Raw genomic sequence first — 21,583 nt, 5'->3', positions numbered from 1 at the left:
GCTGAGAGAAACTCCTGCCTGCAACCTTGGAGAAGCTGCTGCCTCTCTGTGTAGACAATACTGAGCTAGATGAAAGATGAACAAAGAGTTTGATTCAATACATGGTAGCTTCCTGTGTTCTCCCGGTGTTCTCCTACGCCACAAGGATCTGCTAGCTTTTTTATTATATTTAGTTGAATGTATGGTGATGTAGCATCTCTTTTCCCCTCTTCTTTTCAAACTGCTGTTCTGTCTCTGGTGTGTCTATGCCCAAAACTACCCACAACTACTTAGCTGTTTGGAGCATGCTGTTATACATGTGAGGGAGGGCAGTTTGCTCTGGGGCTAGCTATTCTACCCCAGTCAAGAGGGCTGTTACAGTAATATAGAGCAAGGATTCTCAGTGTTGGATCCCCAGGTGTTATTGGACTTCAACTCCCATAATTCCCAGCTCCAATGTCCTGTGGTTGAGGATTGTGGGAGTTGAAGTCCTAGGGACCCATCTAGGGACCCAACGTTGAGAATCCCTGACATAGAGCATTCATTGTGCTTCAGAAGGAGGTACTAGCATCAGCCTCAGGGTACACTGGATCTAGGAGCCTTATTACTCTATGGAAACCGATACGATTAATGGAGCAAAGCATTCTTCCAATATTACAAGCATGGTTGGAAAGAGTTGTTCAACAGGTTTGTTAAGAAACTCAAAGAACAGAAGGGGTGTGTTGATGTGATTTTTTAAATTAGTATCCCAGCAAACTGAATTTGTGGCCTCACCCATATGCAGCTTTACTTCAGGTTAGCTATCCATAATGTATAGCAATAGTGAACCCGTGGACACCTATAATTTAGGCTAGCTGTTCTACTTTATTCCAAACACACTGCAGTCTTCTTTCTCTAGAAAGCTTGCATACAGGAATAGTTCTATTCAAATAAAAAATTCCTTTAAAATTTGTACTAATACACTGTATGCTATGATTAAACACACACATATATGAACACACTGCATTTCCCCTCCGTTCCTCTTCAACAAGGTTGCAATGCTGCACCTAGCGACACACAATTAAGTTCTATTGAAATCAGTTGGGAATGCAGTGCTAATTTGTTTCTAAAAAATTACATTTCTCTCTAGAGATTCTGTTTGCAAGTGTTTGTATACAAGGTTAGGTGGTGTATGTCTGTCTGATGAGTATGCAGACATAGCTATTGCATGGTTTATATGCTGTATTTAAAGCAAAAGACACAACCTACAAAGCTTTAAAAATGCCAGATATTTACTTTGTCCATCTGCAACCACTCTGCAGTTCAAACCATATTAAATGCTGCCTGTTCTCTCAAGTTACACATTAGTAGTCTGACAGATCAGCTTTGACCATACTTTATGTTTCAATTTCTTAAAGGCTTTTAATGGGGTAAATCATAATTTTTTGCAGGTAGATGAGTCAAAGTCTAATTAGGAACAGGGGATGAAGAAAATCAGATTACAAGTGTGGAATAAATCTCAGAAGTGATCCCCTTAGCACATCCATGTGAACAATTAGACCAAAACTGTTCCTTCATATAGGTTTTGTAGAATTGATCCCATGAGATGGTTGCTAGATTCCTCTCAGATCCTGCTCAGGGATCTGTTTGTAAAGCAGCTATATGAATAATAAGTTGTGGTTAAATTTTTTATCTCACACCCATACAGGACTATTTCATAAAATAATTGAGTTGCAAAACATATTTTGGAAAGAAAATTGTCGTTCCCCTCTCAACAGAAAACAAAATCGAAGTCTAACATATGTATTCTCTTCTTCCAAATTCAGAATGCTAACCATACATCAGAGAAACCTCATGCTCAACAGTCTATTGGTGGATTAAGATACATGATGATATTCGTGCAACAGCAGTAATTTCCTCACATGCACATCTATACTATATGGCATCACTTGTCAACAATTCCCTTCTGCCACTCACATAGACCAAACAGGATAGCCTCTATATAACATAATAATTAGACACAAACCAAACATTAAAAATGACAACTTTCAGAACCGATGGGCAAACATTTCAATGTCCCAGAGTAAACATACTTTACCAAAAAAATTCAAAGAGTGGCTGGGATTTTACGCTGCCAAGTTAAAAATACTTCACCAATAAATTTGAGACTTTATCTCTAGTTCTAACTGGCTAGCTCTCTTAACTATGGAAGGACAATTATACCTCATACACAGTGTTGTAAATTTGGGTCTGTCTCGTGCAAATTGAACAGTATTTGGTGATTTGGAAATACTTAGCCCCCGCTTAGTACTATTGACAGGAGGTCCAAAGCTTCAGTAGATGCATATATTTTTTATTGCATTTTGTGTTGATCTGTTAGGACTGGGTCTAGGGACATAAATAACTTTGATTAAGTAACTTTTATATTTTATTATTAGTATCACTATGTAAAACCGTACCTCATACACTGTATACATCACCCAAGTTTACAGGTGTGTATCAGGTGAATTGGGCAACAGCCTACCAAAGCTTGTTCTGCAATAAATGTAGTAGTCTCTGTACTGCAGGGCTGTATTTTTTGCTTCCCATGGGATGATCTTTTAATTTCTGTGACAATATGTCAAAGGAAGAAATCTTGTCCATAGTGAGATTATCACCCTATAAATTTATCATCACATCCTGTTAATCCATTCTAGGTTTCATAATATTAGAATTGTAGACTCTATAATTATGGAATAATATTTCAAAATGTGTAGGCAGAAATGCCATTCAGAACACACATTATTTTCACTTGAAGGGTTATCCAAAGCTTAATCTGAGTGCACAGCTTTCTCCAATGGTACTTGCCTGTTTATTTTCTTTAACCTGATCTTTTCCCCTGGCAAAACTCCTTAGAGGTTTCTGTCCTGATGAGCTCCCCATTTAATAGATGACTTAAGTCAAAGAACAGGGTAAAATGCAGTATGTTTAATAACTTCATTAGCTATAACTGAATCTAACTCTAATCTAAACACAATTATGTACAAGTTATTTTGTTGGCAAAACTGTGCGTATGAGTGTCTTTAGGAAGGAGGTTTCATAAGCAAGAAATGGTTGAATCCTTTCAAATCACTGAATATATACAGTACGGAGAGTACACTTTAATTTTCTATCCTTATTTTTTACCTCCAGGGCTGCAAGTAGAGAATATCCTTACAGCTGAACCCACAGTTTCCCCAATTGCACAGAAAGGAGTTACTGAAACCAAGCAGCCACTTTATTTTAGTGAAATACTGGCTGACATGCCCCACAGGATGACGTGGATGGTTCAGAACCACTGTGCCAGTACACACATGCTCACAATGTTGCGCAAGAAGGCTATTCTGGTACAACTCGCCCTTGAACATACAAGGGTGAATTTTACTCTAGTGCAGCACCATGGGCACGTGTATTAGAGCCTCACAGTGGCACGGATAGTTCTGAACCAACTGCATTACACTGTGGAACATGTCAACCACTCACCTCAATCCAGAGAAGTTAATTATGCTTACATTCCATTGAAATCATTGGGGCAAATCAATGACTAACTTAGGACTCACTGATTTCAATGAAAGTTAAAAATGACCTATGCACACTTACGTAGGAGCAAGCCTCAGTGAACACAGTAGCACTTACTTCTGAGCAAGTAAGTATTGTGCTGTAAATCTGTCTGGAACAGAGTCCCTTCATTTACAGAACTTCCAGCCTGTAGCCACAAGTGTAGAGAGAGACCAGAAGCAAATTTTAAGCAGCAAATTCAGTTTTAAGGAATGGAAGTTAAGTAATGAACACAATCACCTTAATGCACCATTCACCTGACACTGTTTGCTCTCTTGTGGCTCCTATTCATATCAGCAGGATAGGCATGGCAGTAGTATCTAGTCATCATCCTCAAATACCGTGATGATGTACCTAGTGGGTTGTGCCATAAACATATTTTTCAAAATGAGCAAAAGCAACCAATAATCTGAGGCCCATGGGTGGAGACTCCATTATATAAACAGGAGCCTTTCAAGTCCTTACACTTTCATTTCAGTGAAAGGGCAGACCAGGGTAGATTCCTTGATTTGCTTGGAACAGCTCCATCCTTTGAAATGAATGAAGAGCTCCATCACTCATGGGCTTCAGAGGTCACCACTTGATGCATTCAGTGGGGTCTAGACTGGGACAAAGAGCTGCTATTTATATATATAAAGTTGACCCAAGGAAATAGCTGCAGAGTGACTACAAGTAACTCAATTGAAATGGCAGCTTTATTTTTAAAAGTGGATAAATTCATATTTACACTGTACAAAAATATGCATAACTAGATATTTTATATATAAAAAACTTCATATTTTGAGGTCATTTAAGATAACATTTTACACGGCTGGCCATTTTAGGGGCACAATAAATTTAAATTTTCTATGACTAACCTCCAAAATATTGAATTCTGGATCAGAGTATATTTTTAACTTTGGAAATTTTAGATATGACTGAATAGAAATCAAAGTTAACTATTCTGTCAGTTTCAGTTCTAGAGTATAAAGTCAACCAAAAATAACATCAGAAGCTAGTATTTATTTCACAGTTTAATGTTACTTTAATATTTTGAATGAAATAAACTGCCAGTTATAAAATTGCAAGCAAACAAAAATGCAATCACCAAAAAACAGAATTTCTAAATTCAAAATTAAACAGAAAATCATTGAAATAGTCATTCAGTAAAAAAAATAAAAATCCCTGTATAGATTAAACATTAGAAAATATGTATCCTAACTGTAAATGAAATGCACCCCAAACTTAGGTTTCCTCAGAATTAAATCCCAATTTGCTCAATGGGACATTCCCAAGTAAGTGTGCACAGGATTATAGCTCTAATTGTTTTTTGAATGCAACAGGTAAAGGTAAGGTTGTGCCTTCAAGTCAGTGTCGACTCCTGGAAACCACAGAGCCCTGTGGTTGTCTTTGGTAGAATACAAGAGGAGTTTACCATTGCCATCTCCCGCGCAGTATGAGATGATGCCTCTTCCTATATCGCTGCTGCCCAATATAGGTGTTTCAGTCTGGGTAACATAGCAGTGGGGATTCGAACCGGCAACCTCTGACTGGCTAGTCAGGTCATTTCCCCGCTGTGCCATTAGGTGGCTGAATGCAAAAGACTGCATGCTAAATCCAGACTAAGTCATGACTAAGTCCCATTAAAATAAACAGTAATTCTTAGTAATGTCTAACTTTTCTCATTGATTTCTGTGGTGCTTAATAATTAGTAACTAATCTGTATGGTGCTCTGCATTCTTCCCTTTTCTCTGATGCATAGGCATTTGATGCCCATTTTCAAGAAACAATGGCTGACAGCCAGATTAGTGTTGCATTTGTTGAACAACCTTTTACATGTACTACAGGGGAGGGGTGATTTCTCCCAATCCTTCTTCCCTTCAGCAGCTCCTCTTGCCTCCCAAAAATATGTCCTCAAAGGTCCAGCAGACCACAGGGACATATTTCCAGGAGGCACAGAGGGCTGCAGAGGGAAAGGAAAATCATGTGTGCATGAGAGATTATTATTCAGCCTGTGCTATGTTAGTCTGGATGTCAGCCACTTACAAGTTTCCAGGATTTCATTAAGTTTCACATTATGGAAAGTTGATTCTTCACAACAGCCCTGTGAAAAATACAATATTAGGGGAAAGACCTTCCAACAAAGTTCTTATGGTTTTTTAAATATATTTTGTGCCACAAGTCCTTGCTTGATAGAGATGTCTTCTCTGTTTAGATATTCAAAGGTCACGGAATTTTATAATGATCTCAAAACAATCCTCGCTCTCATTTAAACTTTGCCGAAATAGCTGTGTGTGTTGCCATGCAATATCACCATCCCCTCCACTTAGTTCAGCTTCCAAAATAACATCTGTTACGTTGGAAATACCAGGATAAGCATGAAAGATTTTATCTAGAGAGAGGAAAAACAAAATCAATCCTGTTAAAAACAAATGCGAACGAAAAATAAATATTAAATCTAGTTTAAAAGGAGGATGTTATCAACCACTGCAAACTCTTCATTGTTCTGCAATAACAGTTGTGTCGGCCCTTGTCAGAATTTATTTACAACTCATAGCAGTTAAGTGAATACTTAACCGCTTCAGGTAAAATCCTTGACACACTGAAGTCAATCTGGAATGTGTGATGCCTGTTCAGATTTACAGACCAAGCCACAAGCTTCTTGAGTATTTGTATTCAAGCTTTGAGCATTTGTATTTAACAGTAGGCCTTCTCTGCTCTTGGATTTTTTTGTGGGTCAGAGGCATATGTAACTTGCATCTGATCTGCATTGCAAACATCTGGGAATTGACATGTATGCAGTACTGCTGTGCTGAAAAAGGTTCCAGACTGAAACTGGGCGAGATGAGCCCTCATGGCCTCTGTGGCAGGAACTAATTTAGAATATGCAAAACATGATTGTTCAGAAGAAGCGGATCTTGCATTCATGTGCAATCATGCAGAGTGTGTGTGTGTGTGTGTAAGTAAAGAGAGAGGACTAAAAAGAATTTTGAAAAAACAAAGCAAGCACATACATTCCTTTAGACAGCCCAGTTGCTGCACTATAGTGTACAGACTGGGGCAGGGGACAAAGACAGTTCTGAAAGCCACATGAGCTATTTGAGAAAAATGCAAAAATTCATTTGTTTTTTCCACATCTGCAGTTCCAGCTACGACCATTCATGATGCACTGCCAATGGTGGGATCCCTTGGCCTCCTGTCTCAGAATAACCCAATGCATTAAGCTCAACACTTGAGCAAGTCTTCAGAGAGAAATACAGGAAAAGCAACATGAACTAAAACTGCAGCAGACAGAAACAAGACAGCCTATAACAGAGATATATGTTCTAGGTCCCATTTGCAGTCAATGGGATTAAACCAGCTTAAACCCTAGTAGTTTAGCTTGAATGAACAGCACTTTAGGCTGTTTGACAGATCAGCCATCCAAATGCAACAACAATAGGTAGTGAAGAGATCCATAGTTTCCCCACAAAATCCAGACATAATCAGGAAAACCTGAAGCACAAAATTCAGCCAATGTGTGACTTTGGACCAGCCATTTAGCTCAGCCCCATTTTTCTACTAGGAAAGCAATGACCCCCTTTGCAGGGTTGTTGTGAGGATGAATGAGATATGCTCTGCAATGAATTGGGGGCATTAAAATAATAGATAGATAACTGTGGGCATTAACAATAATTTATGAATGATAATTAAATCTTAAAACTTCATATCCTTGCTTTGTTTGATGATGCATGATCAAAACAGTAGAAAATTTCAGACTTGCCTCCATTTACATCGACGACAGTGTTTCCAGAGCGCAGCATCCACCTTACTCTTCCACTCTGAAATGTCTGACTGCTCGTTCTGACTGAAATGCTTTCTATTTTTAGACCAACTGAGCCACACTCAAACTTCCAGCAGATGTAGCCAGACAATGATCCTTCTTTTCGGGCTAAATAAACCTAGTTAGAAACAAAATGTGCATAAGAAGCACTGAATCATGTTAAGGCGAGAATCCTATGCACAGGAGTAAGCCCCACTGAAGACAGTGTTGCTTCCAAGTAAACATGCACAGGGTTGCATTGCATGTGTATTACATCCTGTACACGCTTGGGCTGTCATCATATGTACATGTACCAGAGAGTAAACCCCATTCATTTTAGGTCATCTTACTTCTGAGTAAACATGCATAGGATCAGGCTGCAGGTCTAACAGCCAGAACTATTAGCTCAACAAACGATGTACAGGTGAAACTCGGAAAATTAGAATATCGTGCAGAAGTCCATTAATTTCAGTAATGCAAATTAAAGGGTGGAACTGATATATGAGACAGACGCATTACATGCAAAGCGAGATAAGTCAAGCCTTAATTTGTTATAATTGTGATGATCATGGCGTACAGCTCATGAAAACCCCAAATCCACAATCTCAGAAAATTAGAATATTACATGGAACCAAGAAGACAAGGATTGAAGAATAGAACAATATCGGACCTCTGAAAAGTATAAGCATGCTTATACTTGTATTCAGTACTTGGTTTGGGCCCCTTTTGCAGCAATTACTGCCTCAATGCGGCGTGGCATGGATGCTATCAGCCTGTGGCACTGATGAGGTATTATGGAAGACCAGGATGCTTCATTAGCGGCCTTCAGCAATTCTGCATTGTTTGGTCTCATGTCTCTCATCCTTCTCTTGGCAATGCCCCATAGATTCTCTATGGGGTCAGGTCAGGCAAGTTTGCTGGCCAATCAAGCACAGTACACTGTATACTTTTCAGAGGTCCGATATTGTTCTATTCTTCAATCCTTGTCTTCTTGGTTCCATGTAATATTCTAATTTTCTGAGATTGTGGATTTGGGGTTTTCATGAGCTGTACGCCATGATCATCACAATCACAATTATAACAAATTAAGGCTTGACTTATCTCGCTTTGCATGTAATGCGTCTGTCTCATATATCAGTTTCACCTTTTAATTTGCATTACTGAAATTAATGGACTTTTGCACGATATTCTAATTTTCCGAGTTTCACCTGTATTTAATAATTCCCATATAGTTCAATGAATTCTTATATTTAGTCCTGATTTTTACAACTGAATTGATATGCTGACATTTTATATGGATCAGTAATATTTCTGCAATACACCACCAGGGCCCTATCCACAATCTATGTGTCACATGTGTACAGATCTGTACCCACAGTACATTCAGAAACCATAAATGTTATTCAGAAACCATGTTCAACACATGTACAGCAGTGCACTTCCTATCTATCCTCTGCATTTGAAGGGCCTGTACCTAGGTCCACTTTAAAATGAAAGCATGTGCAATTATTCATACAAACACATGCACATGTGTACAGTCACCGGTGTGCATGTAAGTATGTATGCCTAAATAACATAAACCAATCCCAAGGTCCACACACGCAGCAACAGGCTGCATGTGTGGTTCTGCACTCAGAATCACAACTGGCTACTCACCAAACACATGGCTGGCACTGTCAACATTACCCATTGGGGCGGAGGGCGGGGTGGGAGGCGAGAAAGGGTGTATCGATTTATTCCTTCACCACAGACTAGTGATGGGCACTTTCAAATCTGATGTCAGGGCCTGATGTCAGGGGCTGTATACACGAACCTGATGCAGCATGGAGATCTGCACATGTGGCTCCCAGAACTGGACACTGTGTCTTGCAAGGAGTATTGCATGCACAGGACCCAAGCCTGGATCGGGCCATTCGTTTCAGTTATCTTTAACTGATTATGCTGACAGCTGGACATGCTTTCTCCCCCACATTGTCATCTGCCAGGCTCCTTTCTTAGATTTGGAGTACACGTTCAGCTGATATTTAGTTTTCTTACAAATGGAAATGGCCTTGGGTAGGACCTTCATCAATTCACAGTGACTGACATGCTTGGTCTTTTTGCAAAGGGGAGACAACATTAAGGGCTAAGGAAATTCTACCTACTGTTGTGCAATGGAGAGAAACTATAGACTATGAAACCCCTTCTGTGTAGCTGGAAAATTAATTATTTGGTGAGGCAGCGCTTTTATTATAGGCAGTTCTTGTATTAGTCCACCTTTGAATGGGAAATGTCAGATAGAAGGTTTAATATGAGAACAGATATTTGTTATCTTCAGCCACCTCCACCATCCTATTCTGAAAGGCAAGCTACCTTCATTCCCAGCGTCTTTGGTTACCTGGCCATCTTATCTGATGCTGGACATTAATATTTACCAACTCAAGCTGCAAACACAAACATTCACAAGAATATTGATGAAAAAATAAACTTTGCAACTTGAGGCTGGCCCCTGCTAACTGAGCAGAGGCACCTGATTCTCTTATATTTAGCAGGGGGAGAGCAACCATATCTATCCAACCCTAGCACAGCATTTTTCCAACAATTGTTGCTGGTGTCCACCGTATGTTTCTTTTTGGACTGTAACCCCTTTTGGGACATGCAGCCATCTTTATTTATCTATATATTTAATTCTCCTGGGTGTGCCTTTAGAACGTGTGTCCCGGCAGCCCAGCTGATTGGCTGGGCTGCGGGGGCACCTGATTGGTCCTGGTGCACCCAGGAGAATTGCCTGGCTGGGCGGCTGCGGAGGCAAGGCGGCGGGCCAGGCCGCGCCGCAGGCCAGGCGGCGGCGGGCCAGGCGGCGGCATTCGGGGCCCGGCCGCGGCGGCACTCTCGGGCCTGGCCGCGGCGGCACTCTCGGGCCAGGCGGTGGCACTCTCGGGCCCAGCCGCGGCGGCACTCTCGGGCCCAGCCGCGGCGGCACTCTCGGGCCCGGTTGCGCCGGTGGCAGCACTCTCAGGCCTAGCCGCCGCCGCGGCACTCTCGGGCCCGGCGGCGCTGGCGGCGGCGCTACTAGGGGCGCAGATGCTATGCGCCAGGTCAGCTAGTTTACTTTTATTTCTCTATGTAAACCACTTTGAAAACTTTTGTTGAAAAGTACTATTATAAATATTCATAGTTGTAGGTTTCTCACATCACTGCTTACATTTATAATAAAGTATTCTAAAATACTTTTAGAATAGTAGAATTTTGAACAACCCCTCCGGAAGTTGTTTCCTTGGTATGATACTTACCATTTTCCAGTCTGATTCCACTTTTCTCCACAGAGATTCCATTCTCCATACACCTTTCTCCCAGCCATTAATCTTTTCATTATTATTGGATATTCGTGTATAACGATCTTCTACTATATTGTAGCGGAGGTGCAAAAGCTTAGAGGCCTTCTCTTGTTCAGTTGGAATAAAAACAACTTCTTTGCTCTAATTAATCCAATCCAAAACTGTAAGTTAGGTTTTCATTAAAAAATTAATTGGAGTTAATATTGATTTATAATAAAGTATTTGCCATATTTACATGTAAAATCTGTATGAGCTCTCCTTCTCTAACATGTTTTTAAAGAGACTCTGCACGGAAGTAGTGAAATATTCTTACTAAAACAATTTGATCAAATAATGGAAAGATGGAGCAGCTATTTCTGCTCCAGGTTCTCCCCCATCCATCCTTCCCATTCAGATATACTGCTGTCATTCTGCCCTTTGTCACACCCCTTCTAGTGGGCAAGTAAACTCAACGCTATCTTGAATTCTTGCCTTTCCTTCTCAACTCCAAAATACTGCCAGATCTTGTTGTTTCTTCCTATTCAACATCTTCAAGATCTACTCTCCACCCCATTAGCTATAGTGAAAGCCGTTCTCTATGATCTTCTCAGCTAGATTCCTTCAATCTCCTCTATTGATGCTTCCACCTGCCTTATGACTCCCACATTCCACCAATTTGGCATGTCTCCATTAGAATAACCTTTCCCACTGCCACAACCATATGACCCCACTTCACCCAAAGTCTTACATTAGCACCTCTTGTACTGTATCTCAACATTCTGCTTCTAATGTTAATGTCTGAGATTAGGGATATGCACAAACCGAGGTTTGTGCACTGGTTCGGCACTGAACCGGCAACGCAGGGAGGGGAGTGGAGAGCGGAAGCATTAAAAAAAGAGGAGACCTGCTCTGCGCCACCACTGCGTGCAGCTTCCTGTTGTGGCGACGCTTGTCTCAAGAATCTGTGTGCGGCAGAAGCACATGGTGTCCACGCATGCGCAGACACCATGTGTGTGCTGCCGCCACACGCAGGTTCTTGGGACAAGCACTGCCACAGCAGGAAGCTGCATGCAGTGGTGGCGGAGAGATCGTAAAGGCCGGCTCTCCTCTTTTTCAAAAGCTCCTGCTGTCTGCTCCCCTCTCTGCGGTTCCGAACTGGTTTGGCACCAAACCAGTGCACGAACCTTGGTTTATGCACATCCCTTTATGAGATCTGTCCCCATTTCTATCTCATCTCTTATTTCCCCTTCTGATGAGCTCTGCATAAGCTCACCTGCCACTGCCATTATCCCATCCATGCATTCTGCCATGAAAAACAGATTTGTTGTCTTCAAATCTGTCCTCAAATCCTCCTTCAGCACAACCTGTCCCAAACCAGTTCCAAATGCACATGACACTTCCCTGTGCCCATAAGGCACTGTAGGCAGCAAGCAGGTTCATTTGCAGAAAGTTCTACCCAAGGGGAAGGTGGGTGGAATTTTCAAACTGGATGACAGTTACAGTAAATGGCTTTCTTGAGGACTGATTGCTTCAACTCTTTGTTTCACCTCAAGATCTATGAATGTACTTTTGTCTATGCATTATTACCCCTCCTGTTTCATTCGCTGAACTCTTTCTCCCTCCCATCTTGACTGATTCTAAATCCTCGGTACAGTGACTGTATTCTAAACAGCACCCAGTGTTAAATAAACACTAAATATGAGGAGGAAGAATGCAGTGTTAGCAGAAGATGAACTATCTTGCCCTAACAGTCTTGTTATGTCTTGCTTTTAAAAAAGAGGAAGAAAAACTTCTGGGCACAACAGGGGGGAAACGAAATACATTTACACAGAGACACAGAGACACAGACACACACACACACTGAGGTGAGTTCTGATAAAATAAGTCTCAATATTCATTAAAATCAATGGGACCTTCCTCCGCAAAAATCAACTTTCCTTGTTGTTTTGAGCTGATATACAGTCCAACATGCCTTCTCAGATGGACAACATACAAATGTGCATTTTAACTTATGTCATATCTGTGGAGAGGAGACACCTGTTTCACAGTGGGCCAGTTCCGATGATCCAGCTCCTGACACACATGATTATGAAGGGGAAGAGCCGTGAAGGGGAAAAGCACACATTTGGATGTCCTCCACCAATGTCCTCCTGGCACATTCTTTATCATGTGGTGGTGGGTGCACTGTTCATCTGAATGGTCCCCTACATGTGGTCTAGATGCTCAGGTATCTGGCACATATGTATATGGGCCATTCGGATGAGCAGCCCTGCCATATAATAAAGGGACACACCAGGTCGTCTGCAGAGGATGTCTCAATGGGTGCATTCTCAGCACATCCCTTCCTAATGATGTGTGCCAGGGGGTATCATCAGAATTGGCTCCATGTTAATTTTGAAAATGCACAGAATAGGTTTTTACACCAATTACTGAAATGCTGTGAATACTGGTCAAACGAACAGGAATTCAAATCCCTTTGGCCAACAAAAACAAAGAGATCACTCAACAGAGTCAACTTTTGCTTTGGCGGTCACAAAAAAACCCCCAAATTATATTGATTCACATGAAGTGGATTGTTGACTCAGATGGTTGCTGTCAGAGTTAATTAGTACTGTATGAGGCTGTTCTCACAAACAGCCTAACCTAGCCTGGGTTATGAGTGGTCATGAGAAGCAGCAGGATCCTCACAGATCCGTCCACTCCCCACTCACCTAACCCTCTTAAAAAACCTGACTATTAGCTGAGGCGATGGGTGTGTTTGCACCCTTACCCTGGCTACTGGGTGCTGTGTGTCTCCTTGGGCTGAGTTCAGCCCAAGCAGAGACAGAGACGGGCACACAGAGCGCCCATCTGATGGGGGAACTCCCAATCCAATGTGCGCGTCATGCATTGCATTGTGGGATATCCAAATATCTGGAGGTTGGAACAACAAGTTCCAGCCCTGAATCTTCCGCATCTCACAGAGCTGCACAGAGCAGGGTGCCTGTGTTGCTGTGCGGGAGGCATGCCGAAGACAGATGGTTTGGTCGTCTGGAGGGAAGGTAGATTAAGAGCAGCCTTCCCTTCATGCCTTTCCAGCCCACCCCTGGCGATCATGACAATCGCCTCATTATCTTTCTAAGTTGCTATATTTTTGTTCTGTGATTGCTTGGATCTGTTTGTTAACTGCTGTTTCAGCACAGTGCTTCTTTTCCATGGGTAATAGCTGAAACAAGTAAAAACTTTACTACATCTTCATTTAAATCAATGAGGCAAGTTAGTTGTGACTAACCTCAGTGGGATTTAGGCATGACTAAGTTTCTCTGAATTGGAACCCTTATGTCATTAACCCACAACTCGAGCACAAACTAAGAATTCTGAAACAATCACCACCAATAGATGTGTTACATACCTCAACAGCAATTTCACCTCTGGCCACTCTCCAAGCCATGGATCCAGATACCCTTCCACCAAGTTCTCCTGGCTTAGGCACTTTAGGAGAAATGAACTCAACAAGCTCCACAATGATTCTCTCCAAGAGCTCCCTTTTTCTTCCTTCAGTCAACGATTGCTGCCTCTGTGATTTCAAAAAGCAGTGTTAAAATTAAGCTCACCCTCAACTGTATCTATTTATTACATTTGTACACCACCCCAAACTTATGTCTCTGGACAGTTCGCAACAAAACAAATTAAGAAAAACATTAAAACAATTTGAAACCACTCTCTAGTGTCATAATGAGGAAAACATAAAATAAATCTTTGTTTAATAGTTTTTAAAATATCAGTTTGATTTAACCAGGCTCCACATACAATCATATAAATATATTAAGTAAAATTTGAATATAAGGCAAAGAAAGTTGGAAATGTTCCACACTATGTTTAATTTCTATTAAAAGTTTAACATTAACATGAAAATGTTTGTATTTACCATTGTTTATGAGGTGCATCAAACCAGGACTCACACAAGGGATCTTCACACCCTGTCCGTACCCTCTGAGCCCCTGAAATACCTCTCTTGAGGGTTGAGGGAACCCCTAGCAATAGTGTGGGATGTTCTGCTCACAGAAGGTGCATCCATCTAATCCCCCATTACTAGCCACAATCGCTACACCATTTGAGGGTGCTTCGGTGTACCTCTCAAACATAGCCACTGAGCTATTTTCTTCACTGGGCCTGCTTGGAAGAGAAACATGGCCTCATTCCAGGGAAAAGGTTGTTCTGGCAAGGTGTTTCCATATAGTGCCTGTCAGGTTAATTTGCAAAGGACTGCAACGGACTAAAGGTAATGCTCCTCTATGATTGTATCTGAGCACAGGCAGAGAGAGAGAGAGGCAGGGCATGTAAGATGATAAGAAGTTTCAAGGCTAAACAAAACTTCTCACCTCATTTTGTCCCAGCCCTTATCAAAAGAGTGAAGTAATTCCAGACAGTGTGATGTGCCCCCTCCTTCTCTCTTCAGGTGATTGCTCAAGGTGATCTCTTTCATGAATCTTTCTTTGATAGATTCATGCTCAATCTTTCTTTGAGCATATGGGTCAGCTACCCATATTATTGCTAGACTAATGGGGAAAAGTGGAAGACAGTAGGATTACTGGACCAATTATTTTGTTCCGCATGATTGACTGTCCCAGTAGTATCATTCTTGACATCATGATTAACCTAACTCTTTATCATTTGGTACATGAAAAGGTTCGAGTCCAGTGATGGATCATTCCACTGATAGATGCTTTTGCTTACATTGTACGAGCTTCACATTTTTAACTCAAAGAACCGAGTCAAACTACATCAGCTATGATTCAAAGAGAGCATTCACACAATCAAAAACTGTTCTACCCAGGTTTGGGAGCTGTGTGTGCTACCAATTTTTGGTTGTGTGGAAGCAAGGTAAGAGCAAAACGTGGAAAAAAGTGATTGTGTGGAAGCAAGGTAGGAGGAAAAGCTACCCAGGTTTTCTTCCTACCTTGTTTCCATACAATCACTGCTATCCAGGTTTTCCTCATTCCTTGCTTCCATACACAACCAAAAATTGGCAGCACACACAGCTCCCAAACCCGGGTAGAACACCATTTTTGATTGTGCGAATTAACTCTAAATATTAAATCTTTAGTTTCTAAAACTAAATCATGTCAATGTCCACAAAATCTACTTGTCAAAGGCCAAGGCTCTCAGAAGGACTCCACTGCTGATCTCCAAGACAACCTCTGTGCTCCTAATTTGTGTGGTGATGGTGGAGTAAAATTTTTGGGATCCTCTAAGGTAGGAAGGGAACTCTGAGGGCAGTTTGTTGAGGGCCTCCTGAAACCTCGAGATGCCTAGACTGTGACACAATGTGACTATTTCAATAACAGCAATTTCACAAACAAAATGTAGAAACTTTAAAGCAGTGAAGGCCATCTTTTCTAGCAACTATGCTACCAGTCACGAAAAAAAAGATGAGATAGCTCCACTATGGGCCCACTACAATATATGTAGCCTTTTACCAGTAGGCTAATGAGCCAGCAAAGCAGACCAAACTTTGCAGCATAGCAGAAATCTTCTCCAGGAGTGCCAACGCTCCTGCTTTTTTATTTTATTTTATCCCGCCCCCCTACATTTTATATCCCTCAAAGGAGCCCAGAGTGGTGTGCTACATACTTAAGTTTCTCCTCACAACAACCCTGTGAAATAGGTTAGGCTGAGAGAGAAGTGACTGTCCCAGAGTCACCCAGCAAGTATCACGGCTGAATGGGGATTCGAACTTGGGTCTCCCCAGTCCTAGTCCAGCACTCTAACCACTACACCATGCTAGCAAGCATGCTTGATGCTCCAAGTTGGCCACCTACGACACAAATATTCTCCTGTGGCAAAAATGCAATGTCATATGGCAAAGTACCATTTTAACAGTCTTATAATTTACATACAAGCAATTTCCAGCGGGCGTGGGGGAGGGAATTAAATACACATATATTTACAACGGCAAATACATTTTGTACAATCACTGTAAACTGCACCATATTAAGTACACAGTTCCTGATTCAAGGACTGCTCATTTTCAATAATTACTAACAAATGAGCTAAGATAAAGCTACCCACCACTTTGTTAAGATTATTAATTGTTTCACGCAGTATGGCTTCTTTGACCCGTTTCCTCCTAGAGAGCAATTCTTCATGTTTACAGGAGTATCGCCATGTGACATCAACAACCTAAAGCATGAATTGCAAAAGAAAAAGAAAAAATAACTACTACGTATTGCATAGAGCAGCTTAAATGTCTGGAATATCACTGGAACATCAGAACTATTCTAGACTAGAGAATATCTCATCATTCATCTATGAGACTGCTTAAAAATGGTAACAAAACAATACGCTTTGAAAGGAAAATCTATTTCTAAGGAAGTCTCATTTTTATGTCAATAAGCAGCACTTCCCCACCTCATCTTTGGAGAATGCAATAATGTAGGATAGCTTTTTCTCCCATCCAATCTCATAGAGAAGGGGTTTATCACAGACATTTTCACAAGAGTCACAATGAAGCCACCTCTGCTGGGATGAAGAATAAACTTCAGTCCACACATGATCTGTGGAGGAAAAAAGCCAAAGGAAAGCAGTTGACATTGGAAAGAAATCCCCTTTGCATCAGGAAGTTGGACCCTTAGAAATCCAAAGAATGCCCATTTAACTAACATCCTTTCCTTATTTAAATATATATCCTTTCTATTCCACAGTCTCAAGGTGGTTCCCACTTTAAACTACCTTCCTCTTGTGTGCCTCCACACATACAAGTCTTGTCCCATCCCTCTGCTTATTCTTCTAAAGAATTAGGATGTAGTTTTAGATTATAGCACTAAAATGTAGTACATTTTAAGATTCTTTCATCACCAAAACCTCCTAGCCAATGTCTTTTCCATGTACCTATTTTCATTTCAGCTATTACATGGGACGTACAATATACAGTCCTAAAATCTTTGGACAGTCCAACGGTATTTCTACACCATCTCAACTTTAAACAATTGGTTACTGAAAATAGCACAATGAGTATCCTGCAAGTAATGTAAACCACCCTGAGCCTTTTGGAAGGGCGGTATAAAAGTTTTAATAATAATAATAATAACAAATAAATAAATAATAAATTGCATTTTCTGTCTCTGATTAGCACTTCCACTATTAGGACAAGGTAGCAAGGAAGTCCTCAAATCTTCTCAATTGGTTCAGAGACACATGTGATATGGCCCCTCAGTCCAGCCATTGCCTATTTCCTTTTGTAAGAAAAGATGACTTCAAATTTAAAATGATTTTTACTGCAAGTTGGGCACTATAAATATAAACACATATCCAAATCTGTCATCCTAGAATTTTAAGTTCTTCAGCTAAGTTATTTTTTGTACCCAATAACTCTATGTGTGTACAGATCTATGCATGGGTACACCATTTGTGGATTGTAAGGCAAACCTTGTTACCTGCGGGGGTTCCATTTCTTGCCTACTACTATGAGTAACAAGACATTGTGCCTATGGAAAACAGGGAGCTGGGTTCCTGATGGGGGGAAAAGGGCAAAAAATGTCCCCCAAAAGCAAGACCCCCCCCACAAACTACTGCACCATGCTCCGTGGGGCCTCCTTGTGCCCAGCAATACCCCTCCAACCTGCAAAAAAATGGCAGAAAATGGTGAAAATGGGGGGCGGACTACTCTACCATGCTCTGTGGGGTCTCTTTGTGTCCAGAAATGCCCCCCAAACAGTGAAATGGCCCCCCAAACCATGAAAAATGACAGGGGAAAAAATCTTTAAAAAAAAGAAATGATTCACAAAATGGCTCTGCATAGATCCTGCTTAGAAATGCTTAAAAAATGGCAGACGGAAGTGACCACCACAGTCACTTCTGGCCCTCTACGAACACTCTACGAACACTCTACGAAGTTATAATAATGCACAATTGTGCCTATACACATGTACCCATACAGACACCAATAACTGGTGTTCAAATGTGAAAATGACCAAAGAAGGAGGGGACCGAGAGATGTGTCTGTGACCTGTGAAGCAGTCAGCTGGGCTTGTGCACCATCAGAAACCACTATATTTTAAATAAGTTGAGCATCTTATGTGTTGAGCAACAGTGTGTTCTGGTGCCCAAAGTAATAAGATTATTCTTGCATATTATGGGAATATAAGTAAGTAGATCAAAGATGTCACCTAGCAGCGGTGCTTCAACTCAGTAAAGAGTTCCAACACAGTTCCTGGTATTGTGCAAAGTAATTAAAAAACTGGACATAAGGTAGAAAATAGTGATGTGCACGGACCGGTTCGCTGGCCATTCTAAGGACTGTGAACCGGTTTGCTGGTGGGGGCGCGGTTCGTTGTTCGATGCTGGCGGGGTAACTCTTTAAGGGTGGGGGAGGGTGCACTTACCCCTCCCGCCACTTCCCCCCCACCGGCGCTCCTTTTTTGAAAAGCATTTGGGGTGGCAGCATACCTCCCTGCCACCCCTTCCCCCGTTCCTCGGCAAAAGGCTTCAGAATGTGCAATTGCCCGTGTGCACGGTGAGCGCACATGCGTCACGTGTGTGTGTCGCATGTGTATGTCAGACGTGCGCGCACACGGGAGGAGAGCCAGCAGGGAGGTATGCTGCTGCCCCAAATGCTTTTCAAAAAAGGAGCGCCAGTGGGGGGGAAAGCAGCAGGAGGGTAAGTGCACCCTCCCCCACCCTTAAAGAGCCCCCCCCCCGGCTGCAAACTGGAAAGCCGCGGTTCCGTGCAGACCACTAGTAGAAAATGCCCCTTTTTAAGTACACATCTCTAACATTAGCCATAATCCACATTTTTACATTTAAATAAGATCAAACTAAAACACAATTTACAAGATTATTTCTTAATAAATGGGAATTTCATTGACTAACATGAATATCTGGTGATTAAGTCTTTTAAGAAAAATATACTTTTTAAAGGAATCCTATCCAGCCTTTCCTATTAAGAACAAGCACACACATTGGGTTATCTGGGTAAGTGATACTTACCCAGATAAGTACTTTCTACAGGCTTCTTAAGGGCAGTCTTGGGGTACGCTTTCAAAATACCAACAATATGTCAGAAAATATACAGTACATATTGTAGTCTTCGCATTATTATAAGGAGTCCTTAAACAATTATACCTGTTGCATCCCAAACATATCTTGCTTCAAACCCAACAGCTCTGCAGCAAAGGGTAAAGCAGTTGGCCCATTCTCCACAACGCCCACGTCTAGTTTCCAGAAGTTTCTCAGGATTATTGTACCTGTGGAAACAGGTAATAAAGGAAGAGGGGCAGCGGTCATGCCAGAAAACTATGATCTTATGTCTTATGCCATCCCATATCTGCCAGGATTTTAAAATTTACAAAGGGTAGATATAGTTACTTCCATAACCTAGCCCTCATTTTAAATCTAAAAATCCCTGGCTATTGTCACACTCAACAGCCCCTAACAAATAAGGTCCTTTGACTTCTGCTGAAAGTATAGACAAGGGAACTAGCATTAGTATTTAAATATTTTCTATTTATTCATACTGCAGGGGCTCAACATCGAAACCTGTGCTTATCCCTGAAATCCATTATCTTAATCAGAATAGTGCCTCTGAATGTGCATAGACTGTCAGTGGCTAAAAGAAAGCAGTGATAAGAACACAGGAAGTAGACAAATCAATTATTCTGTATTACCTGACAATAAAACAGGCCTAATTATACCTTCACAGTACTGCTCAAAGGACCATTGTTCTTATGCATTATACATGGGATTTCGGTCTATAGGCTGGATCCAAAGACGCCTTATGCATGTGAAAAGACACTCCTGATAGCTTGTGCCCCTCCCCCATTTCTACAGGACCCCCATCCCTCCTGCTGCAGGACTCAAGCCCTTCCAGAGGACCCCTCAAGAATGAGTTTTCAGGGGGCTGCACTGGGCATGAGGACTGAGAAAGCCTTGTTGAGCAAGTGAAACTTGGTTTGCACTTCTCTGAACTGAGCCCACAAATCAAGATAGGAGTGAAAATGCAACTCCCTGATAATGTATGTACTGCAAATCATCTACATATGATGCTCACCTTGGAAACCTGTTGCTAAACTGGCATTGGTTACAGAAGTGATTTTCAACTCTACTTGCATCCCATCTCAAATCATCATCACTAGGTGGCAAGTTATCTTTAGATTCTGTCTCGCCCCCACACTTGCTGCATGGAAGGTTATTTACCCACTGGAAAAAATCACATTTAAACCAGTTCAGGAGCTCCAACAATAGAAAATCCTGTTCATTCACAAGGGTGCCTGAAAAATTAACACACATAAAATTAAGACAGATCCTTCAAAGATCTAATTAAGTGGACCTGAATTTATAGATTTATGGAAATGCCACAGAACTAAAGCAGAAGCAATTTCCAAATAAGCACTGATCTACTTTGGAATAATAATGGCAAATTATCTAACATTTTATATCAAACTAGTAGGTAAGGCTTGTGGTTGACTGGGCAAAACCATTTTGCATGAAAAAAATTTTTGTTGCAGCCCCCCCCCCAAGCATATTCTGGAGTAAAAGGTAGTTCACTCAGCTACTTTAAGTGGCAGTGTTGTTTATGCAAAATTTGGTATAGGTAATTGAGAAGTGTGACTTTATTTTACACAAACCAACCCACAAACACTTCAAAATATTTGATACAATTTTTATATTTGTAAGAGATTTATTATTAATTAAGAGATTTTATTTATTAACAAGCCACCTAATGGCACAGTGGGGAAATAACTTGCCTAGGAAGCAAGAAGTTGCCGCTAGGGAAACTGGCTAGCCTAATCCAGTTCTAATGTTTTATAAGTAACACAGAATTGGATGGAAATGCAAGAACCACGTTTGCTCCCCCAGATCAGTCCCTGGATCAGAGACAAAAACTGTCTCCCTCAACTGAATTATGCTAACTACAAGGGAAACATCACCACAGCCTCCCAAACCACCTTCTTTGTTTTTGGAGCACAGAGATGCTGAAAAACAATCTTTAGTG

The 21,583-nt window shown here is 41.2% G+C and overlaps 2 protein-coding genes across 3 annotated transcripts in view; both read right to left on the bottom strand.

The window, feature by feature from the left end:
- TOP2B (DNA topoisomerase II beta) overlaps positions 1–7,392 on the bottom strand; it is a 95,567-nt gene extending 88,175 nt beyond the window's left edge. Inside the window, exon 1 of the mRNA XM_053263896.1 lies at positions 7,277–7,392. Coding sequence (XP_053119871.1) covers positions 7,277–7,282 — 6 coding nt within the window. The 5' untranslated portion in view covers positions 7,283–7,392. The remainder of the gene's footprint in view (positions 1–7,276) is intronic.
- Positions 1–21,583, bottom strand: part of NGLY1 (N-glycanase 1) — a 53,425-nt gene that overhangs the window by 20,466 nt on the left and 11,376 nt on the right. The window contains exons 5-12 of one of the 2 annotated variants that reach the window (XM_053263897.1): positions 20,639–20,858; positions 19,714–19,835; positions 17,002–17,147; positions 16,663–16,773; positions 14,003–14,167; positions 10,588–10,773; positions 7,277–7,454; positions 1,339–5,905 (exon numbers count right to left, since the gene is read on the bottom strand). In XM_053263897.1, coding sequence (XP_053119872.1) covers positions 5,733–5,905; positions 7,277–7,454; positions 10,588–10,773; positions 14,003–14,167; positions 16,663–16,773; positions 17,002–17,147; positions 19,714–19,835; positions 20,639–20,858 — 1,301 coding nt within the window. In that variant the 3' untranslated portion in view covers positions 1,339–5,732. Of the gene's footprint in view, positions 1–1,338; positions 5,906–7,276; positions 7,455–10,587; positions 10,774–14,002; positions 14,168–16,662; positions 16,774–17,001; positions 17,148–19,713; positions 19,836–20,638; positions 20,859–21,583 lie in introns of those variants that run through there. The other variant, XM_053263898.1, reaches the window with a different exon arrangement.

This window comes from Hemicordylus capensis, chromosome 6 (genome assembly GCF_027244095.1).
Source record: "Hemicordylus capensis ecotype Gifberg chromosome 6, rHemCap1.1.pri, whole genome shotgun sequence".
NCBI lineage: Eukaryota > Metazoa > Chordata > Lepidosauria > Squamata > Cordylidae > Hemicordylus > Hemicordylus capensis.
Note: the sequence above shows the minus strand (reverse complement) of the source record. Positions and strands in the feature narration are given on the sequence as shown.